The 22,141-nt window shown below is 37.9% G+C and overlaps 2 protein-coding genes across 4 annotated transcripts in view; one reads left to right on the forward strand and one right to left on the reverse strand.

The window, feature by feature from the left end:
- The window catches only part of LOC137628728 (uncharacterized), a 597,116-nt gene that overhangs the window by 214,413 nt on the left and 360,562 nt on the right, over positions 1–22,141 (reverse strand). The gene's annotated exons all lie outside the window — the stretch shown is intronic.
- The window catches only part of LOC137628718 (uncharacterized), a 35,216-nt gene continuing 16,048 nt past the window's right edge, over positions 2,974–22,141 (forward strand). The window contains exons 1-3 of the mRNA XM_068359876.1: positions 2,974–3,053; positions 12,312–12,400; positions 18,308–18,390. Of these exons, the coding sequence (XP_068215977.1) occupies positions 12,325–12,400; positions 18,308–18,390 (159 nt within the window). The 5' untranslated portion in view covers positions 2,974–3,053; positions 12,312–12,324. The remainder of the gene's footprint in view (positions 3,054–12,311; positions 12,401–18,307; positions 18,391–22,141) is intronic.

Consider the following 22,141-nt stretch of genomic DNA (forward strand, 5'->3'; position numbering starts at 1 on the left):
TTTTCTGTGACATCTTCAGATTTCGACTTAGATTAAGTATTATACTTAGCTTGGATAGGGTAAGCTATAGGTAGGAAAGACACCTACATGTGTCTCCTGTCCAGCCACTTGCTATGACCTCCTCCCATATTGAACTAGGAAATTCATAAGAATTGATTACTGGAAGAAAATATCCAAGATATATAGTGTCTTCTTGACACGTCTTCCATTATGCTCAATATGGTGGATAAATCTAATTGAAATTAACCATTAATAAAAGAGAGAATCATTTCTCCTAAATGATGGTCTCACAAATGGCTGCCCAAGAACCACCTGTAGGTTGGAAAAAAGGTTTTCCAGGGCACAGCAGTAGCTGGGGGTAGTATGCCGTCTGTATTGCCGGCCCCGCCGACACTGCCGGCCCGGCCGACACTGCTGGCCCCGCCGACACCACCGGACTGCCGACACTGCCGGCCCGGCCAGCACTCGCCAGGCTAGCCGGCACCTGCCAGGTAGGCCGGCACCTGCCGGTACATGCCAGCCTGTTTGGGCCTTAATACTGTCTTAAATTATGATGGATGGAAGGCACAGGCCGGCTGCCGGCAAGCAACACAGTTGCCGAAAAACCGGTCATAGAATTCTTGCCGTCGGCTCATCGATCAACGATGTCCAAGACGAGAAGTGGCAGCAAACTGCCGGCCTAACCATCCATATAGACGCCAGCAGAACTAACTGCCGGCGGCTAGCCCATAAAGAAAGTCAGAGAGAAAGGTAAGGATAGAGGACGGCAAAGAATCAGCTATGCCGGCCAACATCCTGAAGGAGTGTGACAGTGGAAGAGGGAATTAATTTCGGGCTTCCACTCAACCATATCCCATCATAAGGCATATGGAAGGCAGTCCAAGGGAGGACTCGAGGGCACACTCAAAGATATGAGGTTACCTGCCGGCAGCCGACAGGAAAACTCAGGCTAGTTCCACAGACACCCATAGGGACATATGTAGGACCACGGCCATGAGGGTGAAGGCTCATCCAACATAAAAGATATAGCGGGAAGGGAGTAAAAAGTCCATAAGTAAGGTAATACCCTAAGGCGTTACCTAACCTGAAGGATTCTGATCTCAAAAGTAACCTCAAGTAGGGGAAATCATTTCCCCAGATTGGGTTAGGGAAAAGAGAACGCCCATAGGACGCAACTTATAGAGAACAGAATCTCGTACTAGGGATCTTAACCAAGGAAGAATCCTATCTTCCAGTTAGAAATCCCTAGTACCGGACTGTCTGCTAGACCAGGAAAAGGGGAAATTGTAAAACAATAACCTCAAAGTGGCCTAGGGAGGACTAGCCTCCTGAACAGCAACTAGACTAACTGGGAAGTCATTTCCCAAGGTAGCTAGATGCCTGACACAGACTTACTCTGATGTCCCGGCCTCAACTCCAAGCTCGAGGATTGGCAAAGAATCAGCTATGCCCGTCCGAGGAAAGGAGAGAGAAACGAAACGCCCCAGCAAATTTTGCCCGAACATAGGTCACAGCAAAGTTAACTGAGGATAGCCTAGGCTAATTGGAGGGAAAGGGAATTACTCTTAGATCTCGTAGAGATGGTATTGATTTAAAAGGTATAAGAGATATCAACCTCCCCTTAAAAGACAATACAAGAGCAATAAGGGACATATATCAAGTATACTAAAGCCCTTAGGCTATTAAGCCAAAGAGCATAGAGAAACGTTCATCGAAACTCTAGTATACTAGTATGGAAGAGGAAAACTTAAACAGTAATATCTCAATTGTATAAAATATTGCCTGAGCTTCAAAAAAACTTTACCAGGAAGGTTATATCATGCATGAAGTGTGTAGGTGCCTAGGCTAGGAAGCCTAGCACTCGTGAGGCTCGATCATAATAGCCAAAACCACGACAACAATGACATAATATAAAGATCCCTAGCTAAAAAACTAAATAGCTAAAGTTATTAAAGCGAATAATGCCGGGAATATCGTTCTTGCTAACTAAATGAACAAAAGAACGATCGCGTACATGACGCCATCCGGCTGGCAACAGCTCTTGTTACGTCAATCACGATCTCAATCGAAAAGCAAAACTGGCAAGAACTTACATTTACACAATTCAAAGATATTACTTAACTTTCCAGATGCTGATGAAGCAGGTGTATCCATCACAACAATGAAAAAAGCTTTCAAAATAGCGAGATAACTCGGGAAAAACACCGGTCACCGAAGCTACTAACGAAAGAATGGCTTGGTGGCGCCTCATGGTGGCGATTAGGCGAACTATTTACAGTACATTAGGAGAGTCGAGTGTTTACCTCTTTAACGACTCTCCTATTTTTCTTGCCACTTTTTCCCTCTCGAAGTGAAAACGCTATTTGGGGTGTAAATAGCTGAGAGATGTGTCAAGATACGTCCTTACGCGATATCCCTTTGTGAAATTTTTAAGGGATACTCGCTCCAGGAGTTAGAATTTTGGATACCTTCGGTAAATTCTCCGGGATATATCACTGTAGTCACATATAACCTAGGAAGCTACTTATGAAGGAACTTCCATCAGCACGACATGGCCTAAGCCCAAAAATACTATATCAAACTTAGTTAATTGAATCCTTCTATGATTATGTTTAATGAACAACAAATCTCTCTTATTTTGCTAATTTTAATTTTGTTAAAAGTGATTCAACTAGTATTTAATTTTGCAAACAAAATATACGGCTTTATTTTCTGTATTTTTGAATAAAAATTATGTAAATTTTTCGTTATCATACTCTTCTACAAAAGCTTAGTTGATTGATTTCGATCCCCGCCCCACTAATTTATTTCTATAGTATATAATATCAATAGTTTTTAGTACCAATTTAATGATGGCTAAGTTACTATAATTGGGCTACTTTTGAAGCAACTGCCGCTACTTTTGAGGCTTTGCACCGCAGTTTGGATGTCAAGTTATTTGGCAACCCTGTAGCCATCTGGCCGCGAATTTACCGTACAGTCAGTCGTATACTACAGTGAGTTCAATATCACACGGTGGATTAAAGGTGCGCTGTAGCTGACGTATATTGCACGTGAGTGAGTTGGACGTTCAAGTTCTGAAGCATTGCTGTTCGTTTTAAGAACTGGTTGAAGTAAATTTGAAACCCTTTAGAGCATCACTTAGATCTAACCGGTTTTGTTGTGAAATGCCAGAGTTGAGTAAAGGGGCGGGGTCACTGTAGCCATTGTTGAGGGGGCTGCTGTGAAGAGAATATTATTAAAAGAAAATATTAGCAAGGGATTTTCTAGATATGTATACGCCATGGTCATACGATGAATGCAATGAATTATCATACTTGACCAAAGACAGTGAACGTGGCTTTATAACTCTCAAAGTAGAAAAGGTGCTGAGTAAGGGGTGACTAAATATTTAAAGGTGTGCCAACATACTGTACAGTAGAGCTTTCAATACATTTAATAAGGTTTCTGCATTACATTACACTGAAAATGATATTCACGTTGTCCAGGATTTCAGAGGAAATATGGCTAAGTTCGGCACGATTCTACAGCACTTACTTTGTGAAAGGAAATTTACTTAGATTTCACGCCTCTGTTAATCATGTGGTGTTTTCCTTTCCGACAATGCGCAGAAGTAGGATCTCTCTTTATGTTTAAAGTTAAACGTTAAACTGACGATGTCCACACACACACACTATATATATATATATATATATATATATATATATATATATATATATATATATATATATATATATACACACACGTGTAAAAAAGAAGAATGACTTAATATATACTTGAAAACATTCACACAGACACGCCCAGACAAGCACCATTACAGAGACCAACAGTTTTTCAGCTCAAGTGCTCAAGACCTCTTTACAATTAGGATCATGCAAATCATGTGGTCTCTATTTCATTGCAGTGCAGAGAGAGAGAGAGAGAGAGAGAGAGAGAGAGAGAGAGAGAGAGAGAGAGAGAGAGAGAGAGAGAGAGAGCGAGTAATTCAAGTATGTACTCCGTCATTTTCCTCTGTGATTTACAAAAAAGGATCGATGGAATTTGTTCATATATTTTTCTTTTTTTCATATAATTTTCATAAAACCTATAATTTAAAAAAATAAAATAATTGTAATTTTGTATAATCCCTCATATACTAAACGAATATACATTATATATATATATATATATATATATATATATATATATATATATATATATATATATATATATATATATAGTGTGTGTGTGTGTGTGTACCACATATAATGTGTATGAAATATTCTGTCTCTATATACACACTGTGTGTATACATATATAATGTATGCATTTATGAAATATTTTGTCTATATATACAGTGTATACATATATAATGTATGCATTTATGAAATATTGTGTATATATATACACACTGTGTGTGTACAAATATATAATGTATGTATTTATGAAATATACTAATATATATATATATATATATATATATATATATATATATATATGTATATATATAGATTTATATAATGTGGTATTTTCTAGTTCTGCTTGGACGTTGGATTTCTTGGCTGTAGTGTGTATTTTCTTGCGAGAAGAATTTGCTTTACGAACGTCTGATGGGGGAAAGATCATTTGTAACCTGCGGTTAGCGCCAATAGCCACTGGTGTTCCGCCTCCAAGCCAGTACTACTCATTTTACTTTACTTTAAGAGTGGCTTTTCAGATCCTATACTACAGGGGAACCCTATTCTCTACAGGATCTTTCATATGTCATTTTATCGTATACATTCATAAGCATTTAGCATTTCACATCGCATATTGCACGTTTAGTTTAAATCCACACTAGCTAAGTGATTAGAAAACAAGAAAGTCTTCAGTTTTTTCTTGAAAGCCTCAATATTTTCAATCTTTCGGATGTCTAGTGGGAGCTTATTGTAAAGACTTGGGGTCACATATTTGAAAGTTCTAAAACCTACTATCATTTCCAGAGGCCGTGTAATAGTGTTTTTTTTAAATAACTCCTAAAATAACTGATGGATTTCCATGATATCAAAGCAGGGAGCGCTTCATACAATGGCCTAATTTTGGGAAATACTGTGCATTGCCAATTACGTTTCATTAACTTTTTTACTTAAGAAAATGAGGCTAAAGCCAGTCTTAGACACCCACACATTCGCAAAAGCGATGACGTCCCTCAGTGACGTTGTTGTAACGTTTCTTCCCCTGTACCTACCATCCCCCGAATTGTTAAACGCCTGTTTAACTCTATAGATAATTGTCATATGACCTACCCCAAGCAATACGAAATTCTTTGTCAGTAAAAGTTCAGCATACTTGGTAATGTGATTCGTGACTTTAGACTTTACCTAAACACAAGACCAACGTTTCATATCTTACCCACTCACTTACATTGACGATCAAGAATGAGACTTATGACAGGAGACGAAAGAAGCCATGCTAACCCTACACTTCGCACTTCAAGCCAGTGTTGGTAAAGCAATAGAAATATAGTTTTCTTTAGGTTAAGCCGTAGGACTCATTCTTCCATACAACAAAGGTTACTCGATACATCAATTGCCAGGAAGAAAATGACAGAGCATTGTTTGATATAATTTATCATATCAATTTCACCAGAGAGAGTAGCTTGAATTCCTTAGAAGGTAGACTTCTAAAAGATGTTTCATATAAGGGCATTGACATCGGCCATTTGATAAATTTTGAAATCATATATATATATATATATGTGTGTGTGTGTGTGTGTGTGTGTGTGTGTGTGTTCAGACATACATAAGATTTATTATATTTTAACCTATAGTTTTATATATTTATTTACGTTATAAGTACCAGTACCTATTTTTGTTACTTAAAAGGTATGTGACAAATATCATTGCGACTTTGTCACTGGAATTATACCAGACTTCAATTAATGAACCAATCAACCTTACTTTGAGAAATCCATTGACATTGTCTACATGCCAAGCTGATATACTCGTATCAAAGTATTCATTAGCTTTGCTTTTCCAAAGTAATGTTATCACCAATTGCTGGAAACCATAGATTTATGAGGGATGAAAAAAAGAAAAAACAAGAAATGGACACTTATACATTTTACTCATCATCACTCTCAAGGAAAAAAATTGTTTTCTATTTCTACTAATGTTTTTATTTTATTTTTTTATTTTATTTTATTTTTTAGTCCCAAATCTAAAATTTGTAGGAGTCTGAGTAGAATATCTCTCAGTGGGATTCCACACCCCTGTTTTAAACCTCTTCTATTATGTTTGATAATTTGTGTTAACGATCTCATCATTATCTACCACCATAAAACATTTTATTGCTCTTCCGGCTCATTTTATATGTGCAGTACAAAGTCTTTCCTAACAGGGATTTACTCGGTAGCCTAATAACAATGGGAATGAAGGAAAGAAGGCAAGAAGGAAGGGGGGGGGGGGAGTACTAGGATAACCATAGGTGTAAACACCGAAGGAGGGTTGGGGGAACCTCTGCGTCACAGTTACGTGATTAAGAAACACTTCTTCGAAACGCTCTGAAGGAAGGGAAGAAGTTCCTCTTTTTTTCTAAGAGTAAACGGGTTGATTAAGCACATCTGTCAATTCATTGTACCACCAAAAATTAGGCCAATGTTTGAAACATTCATTGCTGTAGTTTCATGGAAAGACAAGTTATAGTCAAGAGCCCGTCCTAGATCACGAACTATACTAGATATCGGGACAGAGTTGTTATTTATGTTTATTTGAATATCGCCCAAGTTTCTTGGACAGTTTTTTATTTCACACCACCATAAAATCAATTTTATTTTCATTTCGTTTTAGTTGTTTTATTGTCATCCATTCCCTAACAATGGTAAGAATATCATTTATGGAAAAGTAAATTTGTGTATCGTCTGCAAATAGTCTCAGCTTCACTCAGTGCCTCTGTAGTATTTTTGATAGACCAACAGTATAGATATAGAACAAGACTGGGCCAGGTACACTACCCTGGGGTACCCCTCTGTTTAATGGTTCATATTATGAATAAGAGTTAACAATTTGGCATGTGACTTCCTTAGGGACTATCAAATAAGAACCCTCCAGAATTTCTAAATTAAGATGAGAGATCAAATTTCAAGATGGCCGATATTTAGGAAAACTAACTTCTGGTCATATGAGTAATACAATGAGAATGTCTTTTCTTGAAAATGTAGCTTGGCTCACTAGAACCGTAATTTGGACATTACGTTAGTAGCAATGCACCAGCTGTGACCAAGTTGTGGGATGACCTTCCTAATCGGGTAGTTGAATCAGTGGAACTTCTAAAGTTCAAACTTGCAGCAAATGTTTTTCATGTTGAACAGGCTGACATAAGTCTTTTTATGGTTTATAAAAGAAATATCTATTTCAATATTTTTTATTGTTTTTAATATGTTTTATTTTAATTGTTTAATACTTTTATATCTTTTATTTATTTCCTTATTTCCTTTCCTCACTGGGCTATTTTTCGTTGTTGGAGCCCTTGGGCTTAAAGCATCTTGCTTTTCCAACTAGGATTGTAGCTTTGCTAATAATAATAATAATAATAATAATAATAATAATTATATTAATAATATATTTTGCACAATATAGAGTATCTGACTTGGGTGGGGGGGGGGGGGAAGGGAGGTGTCGCCTTCTACCTCTCCCAATTTTCTTTTACGGTGCAAAATTGAATAAAGTATTAACTGCCAAACCTTGAACCAAATTAAACGAATTGTGCTTAAACATAACTACACATACCAGAAAAAAAAATCTGAAATGGTTGAAAAGCATCAGTAGAATTATTGTGTAGAATATTTACACTTGCAGAAAGGAAAGCAAACCAGCTTTGCTTTGCTACATCTGAAGCAGTTGCTAGAGGTAGATGGAGAAAGCTGACCAGAAACATCGACCCCCCATAGAAGTGGGAAAAGATGCATACAAAGAAGAAGCAGCTGCTGAAGCAGTCTCTTTGCAGGAGAACTTCACTAGCTCTTTACATGCCTTGGAAATCTCTGCAATTGTCATCCAAGGCGGTACACATGACCCTGATACCTTTGTCAAAGTAAACTTCGGCGGTGAAGGAACCAAATAAGTGATCCTGAGTACTGCTGGTCCATTCCTGCCTGGTAAAATGCTCGTCAGACCTGTTACAGAAGGGCATCTTTGGTCGACGTGAATTTTTCCGTAGTGCAATTCTTGTGGGCGAGAAGTTCCTTTCTTGCGCTCATTGACTGATCTCAGGATGCCAGAAAACTTTAAATCAATCAATCAATCAATCAAATTAATAATTTTGTCATTAAGGAAAACAGTCAAGTCTCTCCAGCTTTGAGAAATGGTCATCATCGAAAGTTAGGATTTGGAAGGGATTATGGCAAGCCGCAAGATACACAAATGTATTGGTGACTTATTCGTAAGCCTCCCAAGCTTGTCAAACAGACTTTTGCTCTTTCCACTGAAGGCAGAGGTTGTGTCGAAGTGTGAAAATATATGGAAAACGGGTAATGCTCATGAATGTGAAATCCCGAGGCTTGGGGATATGTTGCTGATATGGTAAAACCGGTGGTTCTTGCCTATTCCGAAAGGAAACTATATATCTGCCAATGGTTGAATAGTAATCATGTTTTTTTCAGCGATTAATATGAATTGTTTCATTATTATTATTATTATTATTATTATTATTATTATTATTATTACCATCGTCATCATCTCCTCCTACGCATATTGACGCAACGTGCCCTAGTTAGATTTCGCCAGTCGTCTCTATCTTGAGCTTTTAAATCAATACTTCGCCATTTATCATCTACTTCACGCTTCATCATCATCATCATCTCCTCCTACGCATATTTACGCAAAGGGCCCCGTTAGATTTCGCCCGTCGTCTCTATCTTTAGCTTTTAAATCAATACTTCTCCATTCAGCATCATCTACTTAACGCTTCATTGTCCTCAGTTATATAGGCCTGGGTCTTCGAACTCTTCTGGTGCCTAGTGGAGCCCAGTTAAAGTTTGGTGAACTAATCTCTCTTGGGAAGTGCAAAGGGCATGCCCAAACCATCTCCATCTACCCCTCAACATAATCTCATTCACACATGGCACTCTAGTAATCTCTCTAATAGGTTCATTTATAATCCTGTCCTGCCATTTAAAATTCTTCTGAGGGCTTTTTTTCTCAAATCCACAAAATTTGTTGGACATTCTTTCATTGTCATAGCACACGAAATTAACCCATAAATTCTTAAATATAATTACATTCATACATTAAAATCGTTGGCGCCACTATGGCAATTTCCTTTTGTGAAAATCTAACACACACATACACACACACACATCTATATATATATATATATATATATATATATATATATATATATATAGATGTGTGTGTATTATTGCTATATATGCATTATATATACATATATATGTATATATATACATACACGTGTACATATACATTTATATAATACACATGTATGCATGAGTATATGTGTATATATAATACCTAGATAGATAGAATACATATATATGTTTATATAGACTAGCTGTGATGTTATCAGTTTTATTGGCAACATAACATAAGCTGCGGTTGTGTTACTAAAGAGAAGTGGACATTCTCTAACCATACTCCAATATTCTTCTCAAGTCTCACTATTAGTTTTATTACTTGCTGTGGCATTGACTCTAATGGAGCCATATTAGTAAATCTTGAATCTAATAAATATTAAACATCTAAGAAGAAAATTCTCTTTTCCAATCCCGCTTCAAAAGTTTTATTTTCCTCTTAGTCCTTTATTTCAAATCGTTACAAAGACATTACCTCCTTCTTCAACTAAGTTACCTAACGGTGTTGTACTTTTGTTTTTGCCATACATTATTTGAAGAATGGAACTTTCTTCATGTAACTGTTGGTGCTTGTAAGATTGTAAGAAGGACATCGCATGCTCTAATGCCTTTACGAAAGCCAAATTGCATTCTAAGGAACAGGTGATGACCTTCAGCAAATCTGTTTAGACGTTTGGCCAAAAGACGTTCAAAAACTTTAGATAATATGAGAGTTATGGAAATTGTGTGGTAATCAGGTGAACTTGAGCTACCGCAAACGCCTTTAAATACTGCAATGAAGTAACATTACCTATTATAATAATAATAATAATAATAATAATAATAATAATAATAATAATAATAAAAATAGACGAGTAGCTACCTTCTTTAATTCTACGATGAATTTGAAGACAGTGGAACTTTCTTCTGGTAGCTGTTGGTGCAATGATCTACTTTTAGTTTTCAACTCCATTAAAATTTCTGTATCCTTAGTGAATGTTAAAGGAAGTAGTGTCTTTATTATCAAGAAGATTGTCGTGTTTTTGGGTTGATACTTGACCGGGTTAATTGAAGTGTTTTCATTTGTATTGATGGTGCACACGTTTTTAATGGTTTTGGTTCCCAATTGTTTTTCCATTTTGTTAGTAAGATACACTCCTGAACAGATGAAGGTTCGAACAGTGGCGGTGAAGGTGTTCTTTATGGATGATGTTTGTGTGTAGAGTAAGGTTTAATTGAAAGTTATGGGATACCGCCAGGATAATGTATGAATCAGCAGTAAACCTTGGGATGAGTATTAAGCATCATTTTATTACTTAACAAATTGTATCAGCATTCCATCCCTCCTCCACACTCATAGTGGTTGGAATATTTTTCAGTTCATTTTCTTGCCACCAAAGGAAATAAGTCATCCATATGAGTAGGAGAGGGTTATGGAATAGGGGATGCCATATCTGGGCTATCTATCAGTGTAAACAGACCCAGGTGTGTGCTCTTTTAACAACACACTTATTTATCACGAGGTGCTAAATTACCATACAACTTTTAATTGATAGAAATGTTTTCTTTGTTGGAAAACGTGATCCAAGAAATATGTGGATTTTAACATGAACCTGCTCAAAAATTTGCCTTCCTTACTCAATTGAATATTTAGGATTTAAAAAAAAAAAGTCAATAGTTCAAGAATACAATGATATCGATGAAAACATGGAAAGAAGACTCCATTAACCTTTTGAAGTCTATTCAAAAGTATAACTTTGGGAACTGTTGTTCCTAACTCTTGTCTGGTGGTAATTCTGTGGGATTTTTCAAACGAAACAAAAACTGACCAAGAATTACTCATAGAGTGACTAATGACAGATAAATTAGTTTTTCACAATCTCCTTGAAGAATTTTGTATAAAAAGTTTAATTTCATAAATAAAATGTTTAAAAAAAAATCCCCATGCTGTATGTCTTATGCTTCTTGTTTTAACTATTACTTTGAAAGCTAAATTATGTTTAGTATAAATATAAGAATACTATATTTTGAGCAAACTCACTCGTAATGTGTTAGTCTTTCCTTCGCATGGATACCATATTAAATTCAACCTCGGTCCGTAAGTTTAAGCTGTTTACTGGGAGGTTACTACTGTGGCTGAACAGCACCCAGGGTGGGTGGGTTTGCCCCGCTGACTTTCAGACGAGAACCACTTTATTATTATTATTATTATTATTATTATTACTAGCTAAGCTACAACCCTAGTTGATAAAGCAGGATGCTTGAAGGCCAAGGGCTCCAATAGAGAATTATAGCCCAATGAGGAAACGATATATGGAAATAAACTACAAGAGAAGTGACGAACAATTATTATAAAATCTCTTAAGAACAGCAACTACATTAAAATACATCTTTCATACAAAATTTATAAAGACACTTATGTCAGTCTGCTCTACATAAAAATATTTGCTGTAAGTTTGAACTTTTGAAGATTCACCAATTCATCTACTCTGTTAGGAAGATCATTCTACAATCTGATCAAAGTTGAAATAAACTTCTAGCATATTGTGTGGTATTGAGCCTCATGACGGAAGAAAGGAAGCATACTGTAGATGAAAATGAAATTAAAACTAAAACCAGACTCCTTTAACTTTTGAATTATGTAATTCTGCAAATTAACCTTGAATAAACCGGCACAGTGTTGGAGAGGTTGACAAATTTAATATGTGTAAGTACTTGTCAATATCCTAAACTCTATTGGTAAGCATTTAGCGTGATAAGTTGCAGAAGAACGTCATGAAACCGAGTAAAATAGACCTTGGCTATGTTTATTTTCTACAACTTATTTTATTCTAAAAAGTAACTAACACCAATTTGGCATGACAGCAAAAAAATCTAATCTTTTGCTAATTTATATAATAATTTTATGGGTCCATGGTCCAAAGTTACTGAATTAATGATAGTTCCCTATATGAATGTAAAACGAATTAAAATACATGAATTTACAAAACATAATTTTATATTTCAGTTAACAAGATGGGATGTTGCGAGCCCAAAGTTTGCTGCTGCTGTACCCCCCTCAAAATTGGGACACTGCGTCTTGGATCGATAACGCTGGTATGTATTGCCCTTTATGACACAATGTCCTATTGTCCCAAATAGAGTATCCTCACGTAGGCCTACATAGATCTTGTTACCTCCGCCAACGAAGTTGGGATGAGGTTATGTTTTCGCCCTTGTTTGTTTTTGAACAACTTATGGTCACAATTTTACTCGTACAGTAGTGGAACTTTCAGGGATTAACATTTTATGTTGAGACATGGAAGAAATTCAATTTCTAAAGTCCCAGGTCAAAGGTCAAGGTCAAGCAAAAGGTCGACCGAATTAACCCTAACCTTAACCCCAAGCTCGCGCATTGTTGTCACACGGACTTCAGATAAGCCTACGGCCTAAATTGATTCTGGGAAAGGCAAGCTGGTTTCGCAAAATAAGCTGCCGTGGCAGAGGTCTGCACTCTTGAGAGCTTTTTTTTTAATTGCATGTCAATGATCATACACAATATGCATTAAACTCCACTAATTTGCATGTGATCTCAAATTTCAAAACAAAAGCTCTTCTATTCCAACTCTTCTTTCACCCTGTCTAGTCAAGTTTCTAGTCTGTCTATTGCATTATCTTTTGAAATTTTGCATTCTTCATAATGACCTATTTTCTTCAATCTTATCCATGTGACCAAAGTTCCTTAAATCAATTAGACCTATTTTTTCCACCTACGTTAAATTATCTTACCATTAGTACAGGCTGTAGGCTACAGTAACATCTTCCCATTTCTCATTTCAACCCGTTTCATCAAAATCTATTAGCCAAATACAGTAATGATTCCACCACCTTACTGTCACTCACATTTAGCATCAGTTCTTAATGTTTACTATGAATAGCCGACTCAGCCAAAGAAGAGCTGGCTCAACCAAAGAAGAGCTGGCTCAACCAAAGAAGAGCTTGCTCAACCAAAGAAGAGCTGGCTCAGCCAAAGAAGAGCTGGCTCAGCCAAAGAAGAGCTGGCTCAACCAAAGAAGAGCTGGCTCAGCCAAAGAAGAGCTGGCTCAACCAAAGAAGAGCTGGCTCAACCAAAGAAGAGCTGGCTCAACCAAAGAAGAGCTGGGTCAGCCAAAGAAGAGCTTGCTCAACCAAAGAAGAGCTGGCTCAGCCAAAGAAGAGCTGGCTCAACCAAAGAAGAGCTGGCTCAGCCAAAGAAGAGCTGGCTCAACCAAAGAAGAGCTGGCTCAGCCAAAGAAGAGCTGGCTCAACCAAAGAAGAGCTGGCTCAACCAAAGAAGAGCTGGCTCAGCCAAAGAAGAGATGGCTCAACCAAAGAAGAGCTGGCTCAGCCAAAGAAGAGCTGGCTCAACCAAAGAAGAGCTGGCTCAGCCAAAGAAGAGATGGCTCAACCAAAGAAGAGCTGGCTCAACCAAAGAAGAGCTGGCTCAACCAAAGAAGAGCTTGCTCGACCAAAGAAGAGCTTGCTCGACCAAAGAAGAGCTGGCTCAACCAAAGAAGAGCTGGCTTAGCCAAAGAAGAGCTGGCTCAACCAAAGAAGAGCTGGCTCAACCAAAGAAGAGCTGGCTCGACCAAAGAAGAGCTGGCTCGACCAAAGAAGAGCTGGCTCAGCCAAAGAAGAGCTGGCTCAGCCAAAGAAGAGCTTGCTCGACCAAAGAAGAGCTTGCTCGACCAAAGAAGAGCTGGCTTAGCCAAAGAAGAGATGGCTCAACCAAAGAAGAGCTGGCTCAACCATAGAAGAGATGGCTCGACCAAAGAAGAGCTTGCTCGACCAAAGAAGAGCTGGCTCAACCAAAGAAGAGCTGGCTCAACCAAAGAAGAGCTGGCTCAGCCAAAGAAGAGCTGGCTCGGACAAAGAAGAGCTTGCTCGACCAAAGAAGAGCTTGCTCAACCAAAGAAGAGCTGGCTTAGCCAAAGAAGAGCTGGCTCAACCAAAGAAGAGCTTGCTCGACCAAAGAAGAGCTTGCTCGACCAAAGAAGAGCTGGCTCAACCAAAGAAGAGCTGGCTCAACCAAAGAAGAGCTGGCTCAGCCAAAGAAGAGCTGGCTCAGCCAAAGAAGAGCTGGCTCAACCAAAGAAGAGCTGGCTCAGCCAAAGAAGCGCTGGCTCAACCAAAGAAGAGCTGGCTCAGCCAAAGAAGAGCTGGCCCAACCAAAGAAGAGCTGGCTCAACCAAAGAAGAGCTGGATCAACCAAAAAAGAGCTGGCTCAACTATATCCTTGTGGTAAAAACATTCCTCGTTATTCTAACTTAGCACCTAAAAGCTCATTAGGGCATTCCCCATCCTATTTACATAACACCTAGCTGACGTCCTACACTTTAAGATTCACCAATGTAATCATGAAGTATTATTCAGGTAACTTTACCCAAATTCACTCAAACCAGACAAATAACTATATACTCCTTCAGGGGTTCTTTATTTTCATCTTATAACCATACATGTGTATTATATCAACTATCTACTTCTGAATACTGTCTTTAGTTTGATATTCATTAACGCCCTGATTATAATCTTTAAATTGGCAAAATTCTCGAAAAAAATATGTAAAGGGTTTAACGAGAAATGTAAAGAACTCTAAATAAAATTAAATTACTTAATAAGAAATTCATTTGATATAAAATATACTAAAATGAATACAAGGGATAGTGATCAACGAATTAACAATTCAACTAAACTGAATATTGTACGGGTGGGTAGGACTTATTTCTATAGCTGCCTAGCAATATTCAAGTTTAGCGGCTCGTGAGTTTTTTTTTTTTAAATCTATCCTTGACTGTAGGCCATCAGCATCGTTTAGGCCTCTCTTTCAGTACTAGCATATCTAGGTTTATATGTCACCGTTTTTTGTGACAAATATTCAAGAAAAGTGAACACTATGATGCAAAGTGAAGAATAAAATACAAGACTGCAGTCCTGAGCCTCTTCACATGCCAAAAGATGCCTCAGGCTATGGAAATCTATAGGCAAAATTATGGTCAAAGTTCACGAAGTAACCCATGCTAACTTTGCATTCTTTGTTAATGTAGACGAAAATGACTAAGATTAGATCTTAAAGACGGAGAGCAAGACTGTTTTTCTAAATGAGGAGTTTGAAGCGATTGACGAGCTGTAAGTATTGAGCATTCTTGCAGACATTTTGTGTAAGTTCAGCGAGTTTTACTACCTAGAAATCTCCTTCGTCTGTTAATAAATCAATTGTTAGGGCATCTTCTGCAGCTGTCTTGCAACTTTTCCTACCTTTTAATGCTTTTTTACTTTTCCTGCTGTTACTTTTAATACTGGTTCAGGTGTTTAAACATTTTTATTGGTTTATTACTTCTACTAGCAATGTTATTTCTTATATGACTATTGTATAGCATTGTATAGAAATTCTCTGCAATTTTTACCGCAACATCTCTTTTGTTGATATTTCCATTTTTATCCTTTAAATCTAATATCTGTTGGTGCCATGTTTCACTTCTTTTCGTTAACTGGATGTGTTTTCTTTCTTTAGTGTTTCCTCAATTTTGTGTTTATGAATGTCATGAGACTTAATTTGTTTATTGGTTATTTCATCTCTCTTGGATTTTACCCTCATCTCCAATCTTTTCTTTACTCGATTGTTTTGTGTTTTCCGATAGTTCTCCTTGCTCTTGTTTAGGATTCCCCCCCCCCAATCTCTTGTGCTGATTCCAATAGATTTTTTTTCTTCAAATTTACCATTCATTTCTTTCTTTCTTGCACCCATTTCATCATCTATCTGTGAGTGCCTATTTTGTATTGCTAAACTAAACTCGTCAGAGTTTTCTCTTATTACAGGAGTGTTTATTTTCTTTCCTTAAATTAGTCTTTATTTTTTCTTTCCTTAGATCTACACAAATATTGTTTCTCACCATTCTATGGTTGCTTGACTTAAACTTGTCTAAAACTGTTACATCTTTAACGAAATTAACATTTTCAACCAGTATAAAATCTACATGTATTTCATTTTTCTTTTCACCATGTCCAAAAAAAGGTGTTCAGGATTTTAAGTTTGTTTCTTTCAGGAAATTCTACAGGAGTGTATGCTCGGTAATTTCTTGTGCTTATCAGTATTAACTTATGCATCAGAAACTTGGAACCTTACTAAAGCCTAATAACATAATTACAACCCAAAGAGCATTGGAAAGAATAATGATGGGAATAGCACCAAGAAACAGAAAAAGAGCATCATGGTTACAAATAGATGACAAGTTGAGGATATTCTAACAAGAAAAAGAAATGCACGTGGGCAGGACATATAGAAGAATGACAGATGACAGATGGACAAGAAGGATAACACAATGTGCCCTAAAATGCAAACGAAGCAGGGGTAGAAAGAAAATACGATGGATTGATGAGCTAAGAAAATTTTAGGGTATAGACTGGCATAGAAACATTATAAACAGATGCGTGTGGATGGACATGTCTAAGGCTTTTGTTCTACAGTGGACTATCAACGAATATACTATATATATATATATATATATAAATATATATATATATATATATATATATATATATATACATACATATATATATATATATACATATATATATATATATATATATATATATATATATATATATATATATATATTAGTTTTTCCCAATCTGCCTTTATTTTTAAGATGTTACCCTCACCATATGCATGTTTTCCCTTAATAAAGGTGACATCATTGGTTATTAAGACTCCTTTCAGTAAGTATTTGTGGGTTTGAGGTTGAAAGTCTTACATACCGGGCTTTTCTTGATGGCCACCCATCCAGGAACTGACCATACCTAATTTATTTTTTTGTAGGATTTTAATTTGTTAATCGAATGACCAGCAACATAGCAAACTTTTACAAGAAGCCCAGTTTTATATTTGCATCTCACATAAACTGTTTTTATCGCACTTTTCATATTTTTTCTGGCATTGGTTTGGTATCAGCAATTGGAGGTGCTATCATCTACGATGAACAAATAGAACCACAATGTACTGAATATGCTAGACATATGGATAGCAGTTTAATAAAAAACGATAGATTGGACCTCTGTACGACTATTGGTTAGTACATGTTGACACAATTCAGTTTGACTTATAACATATCATAATTATAATTATCAATATTTACAAGTAACTGCTTTCAGCTGTTCTTAGGTGTTGTCTGAAGAATACAATAAGGTTAAGACTTAAAACCACTGGTACCACCCAAGCAACGTCATTACTATAGCTGCTGCAAAGATTCTGGGTGAAATAAGCCCCGCCCTCTAATGACTTAATAGCCAATCACGTTATCTCCCATGTTAGCAGTGGTCACAATGCAGCCCATTACAAATTTCAAACTTCACTAACTTAAAATGTGTTGTGACCGCTGTTAACACGGGAGATAACGTGATTAGCTATGACGTAATCAGGGGATGGGGCTTATTTCGACCGGAATCTCCGTTGCGGCTATAGTTCTCTATATATGAAAGAACAACTTAGAATCCATGAGCAGTATTTATCCCACAATGAGTTATGTTCTTTTACGAATATCAAGTACAATAATCATAAGTAAAACTAACGATGTAGAGAAAATTTAATACTTTCAGTATGTTTTTAATCCGCTCACAACAAACGTGTTAATATATAGCCTTTCCTGGAAAAAATCTTTAGGGCAAATCATGTTCTCAAAACTTGAAACTATATTAACAAGATATTTGTTTCATACAAAATAAAGCAAGGTTATTGTATTGATGAACTATGAAAGGTAATAATGCATATTAAAAAGAAAAATGATAATATATAAATATCATTATTAACAGTGGAAAATTATGACATACAGTGCATATCATCATCATGAGAGCATATCTCTGGTAAATACCAGAACCTTAGCATCATTCTAATACAAGAATCTTGATTTATAATTGATTAGATTATAATTTAAGCACTTTGCACATATTTATCAACATTCTAATCCTTATTTTGGTACATTTTTTTTCCAGTGTTGGGCACCATTGCAGCATGTATTGTCTTCTGTCCACTAATTATCATAGTCAGTATTCTTCTTCTGGTAGGAGTTAAAAAGGTAAGTTTCTTGAGATTTCGTACGAAGAGTAAATTAGGACAATGTAGTAGGGCACTGGCACAAAATAAGTGTATGAATGTACAAAAGATATATATATATATATATATATATATATATATATATATATATATATATATATATATATATATATACATATATATATATACAAAAATTGTATTAGGGCGAAGAGAAAGACAGTTAAACTTTAATCAACCAACGAGAGCAGGCAGGATTTGGAAGTGGGTATTTAAAAAGTGACTATATCAATATAATTCTCCAGCTAATAGAAAAATCAATAGAATATGACAAACCACTATGTATGGTATGACCTTTACAAACTATGAGAAAGCTTTTGATTATATCAAAACTTCAACAGTAACGAAAGCCCTTCAAAGACAAGGAATAGAGGAATCTTATATTAGAACACTTAAATATATTTATACAGGAGGTACGAAATCCTAAAACTATAAAAATAGTGAAAAAATTCTGATTGAGAAGTTAGGTAGGGAGACCCCATACACACACACACACACACACATATATATATATATCTAAGTTTTGTCCTTGTGCAGCTTATATTTGCCAATTAGGTGATTTATCAGTGTATTCAATTGATTTGTATTTTATTAGCACACCCACACTGCTACAGGTTTGATCTGAAGGGTATTTGGAGGGTTGAGAAATAAGATGATTTTTTATTGTTGACAAATAAGTTGTTTTTTTATTAAAGTATTACATAGATTAAATAAAGTGTATTGACAACACTTCAACTAACTAAAGTCATCTAGATCCTACTGCTGGATTGGTATTAGTAGGGGGTCCACTTCATAGTTCAATTAATCCTTTTTTTAGGTTCGAGCCATGTCGTCCTGATGGAAGGTCCTTCCGGCCGCTCACTGTATATTTCTGTGAGTGATATTACAAGAGAATTACCGTCAGGTATCACGGGGTTGTAACCCCCAGAACGACTATCCTAAGATATCGTGTATAATCAGGGACGTATCCATAGATAACCATTGATATCTGCACCCCAAACATATATAACCCAGTCTAGGAATCTAAGGAAGAGGATAGGTGAGGAGCTGTTACATATCCTCTCCCATCATAGTATTGTCCGTTTCTGATGAACTCATTCTTCTGTTCGCAGCTTACCCAAGCGTTCTTTCTTTTGTCAAGAGCGCCCTCCTCAACTTTTTGGAGTAATTCCTCGCATGATTGTTTCCCTTTTGTCGTCATAATTGACTACCCTCCTCTTTTACAGTTTGATTTAGCTGTAACTGCTTTAGACCCCCTCGGGGAGTGGTTAATTATCTTTTTTATGGCTAGCCATTGGGTGCCCTGTCGACTACGTGATGGCCCTTTTTATTTCATGTTCACTTAGTATTATTTCACTAGTATCACGTTAGCTAGCTTTATTTTAGCAATACGATGCCTTGGGCTCTGTTTTGTGTTTACTATTACTATGTATTGATGTAGTTTAAGTTTTAGTTTTGTGTGTAGGTCCCGGCTAGCCTAGCCTAGAGAGTGGTAGTTTTGTCGGAGACGGGTTCGCCGATGGAGATCAGGTCTTTCTTACTGGTCTCGTTGGCAGCGGCCATTTTTCCCTTAAAGGATTTTTTCCTCAATTATACTCGTTTACCGAGCCCCTATGCCTCCTGCCTTCGATCTTCCGCTTTTTTCGACCTATTAGGCTTAACCTAGCCCTCGTTGGCGAATCCGTCGGTCCACCATACTGCATTCGTTCATGATCTCACATGCTAGGACTGTGCAGTCCATTGGAGCTCCCCCTTTGTGAAGGGTGATCTCCCCTTGTCGGTGTGCCGACTTACCTGTACTGCCGTTCCCTCCTAGCCTCTGGGATTTCTCGATCGACCTGCGGCATTGACTTATTAGGCTTAGCCTAACCCTCGTTGGCGATTAGCCTAGCCCTCATCGGCGATTCCATTGGACCACCATGCTGCATTCGTTCATGATCTTCCATGCTAGGATTGTGCAGGTTTTTGAGTTCCTCTTTGCAAAGGGTGATCTCTCCTTGTCGGTGTGCCGACTTACATGTTTTACGGTTCCTTCCTAGCCTCTGGGATTTCTCGATCGACCTGCGGCATCAACCTATTAGGCTTAGCCTAGCGTCGTTGGCGATCCATTGGTCCGCCATTCTGCATACGTTCGTGATCTCCCGTGCTAGGACTGCGCAGTCCATTGGAGCTCCCCTTTGCGAAGGGTGATCTCAACATGTCAGTGCGCCGACTTACATATACTGCTGTTACCTCCTAGCCTCTGGCATTTATTCTAGAGTCTTTCTAGTCTTTCCTGTGGTTCAGGGTGCGGCGGCCTTGAGTGTCTCTTTCTAGAGACTCTTCCTTGTTGGGTTAACCCTCGGATTGAATCTAGATTTCTTTCTGATCCCGACTTCCTTGCAGTCGCCTCTGTTCCGGGGATTGTTAAGGAATGCTCTTTTGATGCATGGATATAGCTACTCCATGCCATCACCACTCTTTATATTCTAGCTTCTCTGGGATGGACATTGCATGAATTTTATCATTATGCTATTGTGTATTTGCATTTGTTGATCGTGGGGGTTGGTTCCTTCTGAGATCTGACACTCAACATAGCTGTGGCATGCTTCTCCCTGAGGGGTAGGCTATCAGACTGACGGCAGTGCCGGTACCTAACGGCTTTGCCGCCACCTTCTGGCACACTATCATATAGTAGCTGTACTGGCAATGCGTCGCTGCTTGCAGCAGTGCTGCCACTGGCGGCGCTGCCTTCAGCTATGGCATCGTGTTTTCTGCAGGAAGCCTTGTTTGTCTCCGCCGCCCTAGGCACCTTTGCCCCTGACGGTGTTGCCGTTACTGGCAGCGGGGCTAGTGCTAGTCTGTGGGAGTGGTTGAATGTGCCAGCGCCTTTAGCCACATAGGACGCTGGCAGCAATGCTGTTACCCCCTAGCACCGGCAACGCTGGTACATCTGGGGTACATGGCTTTGACAGTGCCAGTACCTAACGGCTATGTCGCCCACTTTCGACACTTTATAACTCTCCTATAGTACCCGTACCGGTGATACGTCGCTGTTTACGGCAGTGCCACCACTGGCGACACTACCTTCACCTTTGGCAAGGTGTTTTCTGTGGAAACCCTTGACCGTTATCTCCACTGCCCTTGGGCACTATTGCCCCTGACGGCATTGCCATCACTGGCGGTGGGGTTAGTACTAGTCTATGGGAGTGGATATCTGTACCAGTGCCTTGGGGCACATAGGATGTTGGCGGCAATGCTGTTCCCCCTGGCGTTGCCGGTACTTCTGGCAACGCCGGTACATATAGGGCACGGGCCTTTCTGTCCTTTTTATCTGAGACCGTCTTACCTAAACTAAGATGGGTTCTCTGCTGACTGTAGGTGAATTCAACTACAGATTAACATAAAAGCCTTACTCCTTCAACTTTTGAAGCTTCTTTATGTATGTTGGGCCTGAGAACTCCTTTTACGAAAGGTTTTCTAGTCCCCTGCATGGAAATAATCACTACATATGGTTATTGGTTTCCTACCAATTTGTCCATTTCCCTCTGAGGGTGTGCACTGGATAGATGGCTGATAACTCTATAAGCTAGTTCCCACTCCCTGGTCTTCTCTAATTGAGGTTATCAACTTGTTGTTATAGCCCTCGGGTTGCTATAGACTCTTGCTCATTAATCGATCCGTCGATTGCTTAAACTATTAAGTTTTCCTGTACCGTTGCCTTCTAATTGGCCATT

The sequence above is a fragment of the Palaemon carinicauda genome, chromosome 2 (genome assembly GCF_036898095.1).
Source record: "Palaemon carinicauda isolate YSFRI2023 chromosome 2, ASM3689809v2, whole genome shotgun sequence".
In the NCBI taxonomy this organism is placed as follows: Eukaryota; Metazoa; Arthropoda; class Malacostraca; order Decapoda; family Palaemonidae; genus Palaemon; species Palaemon carinicauda.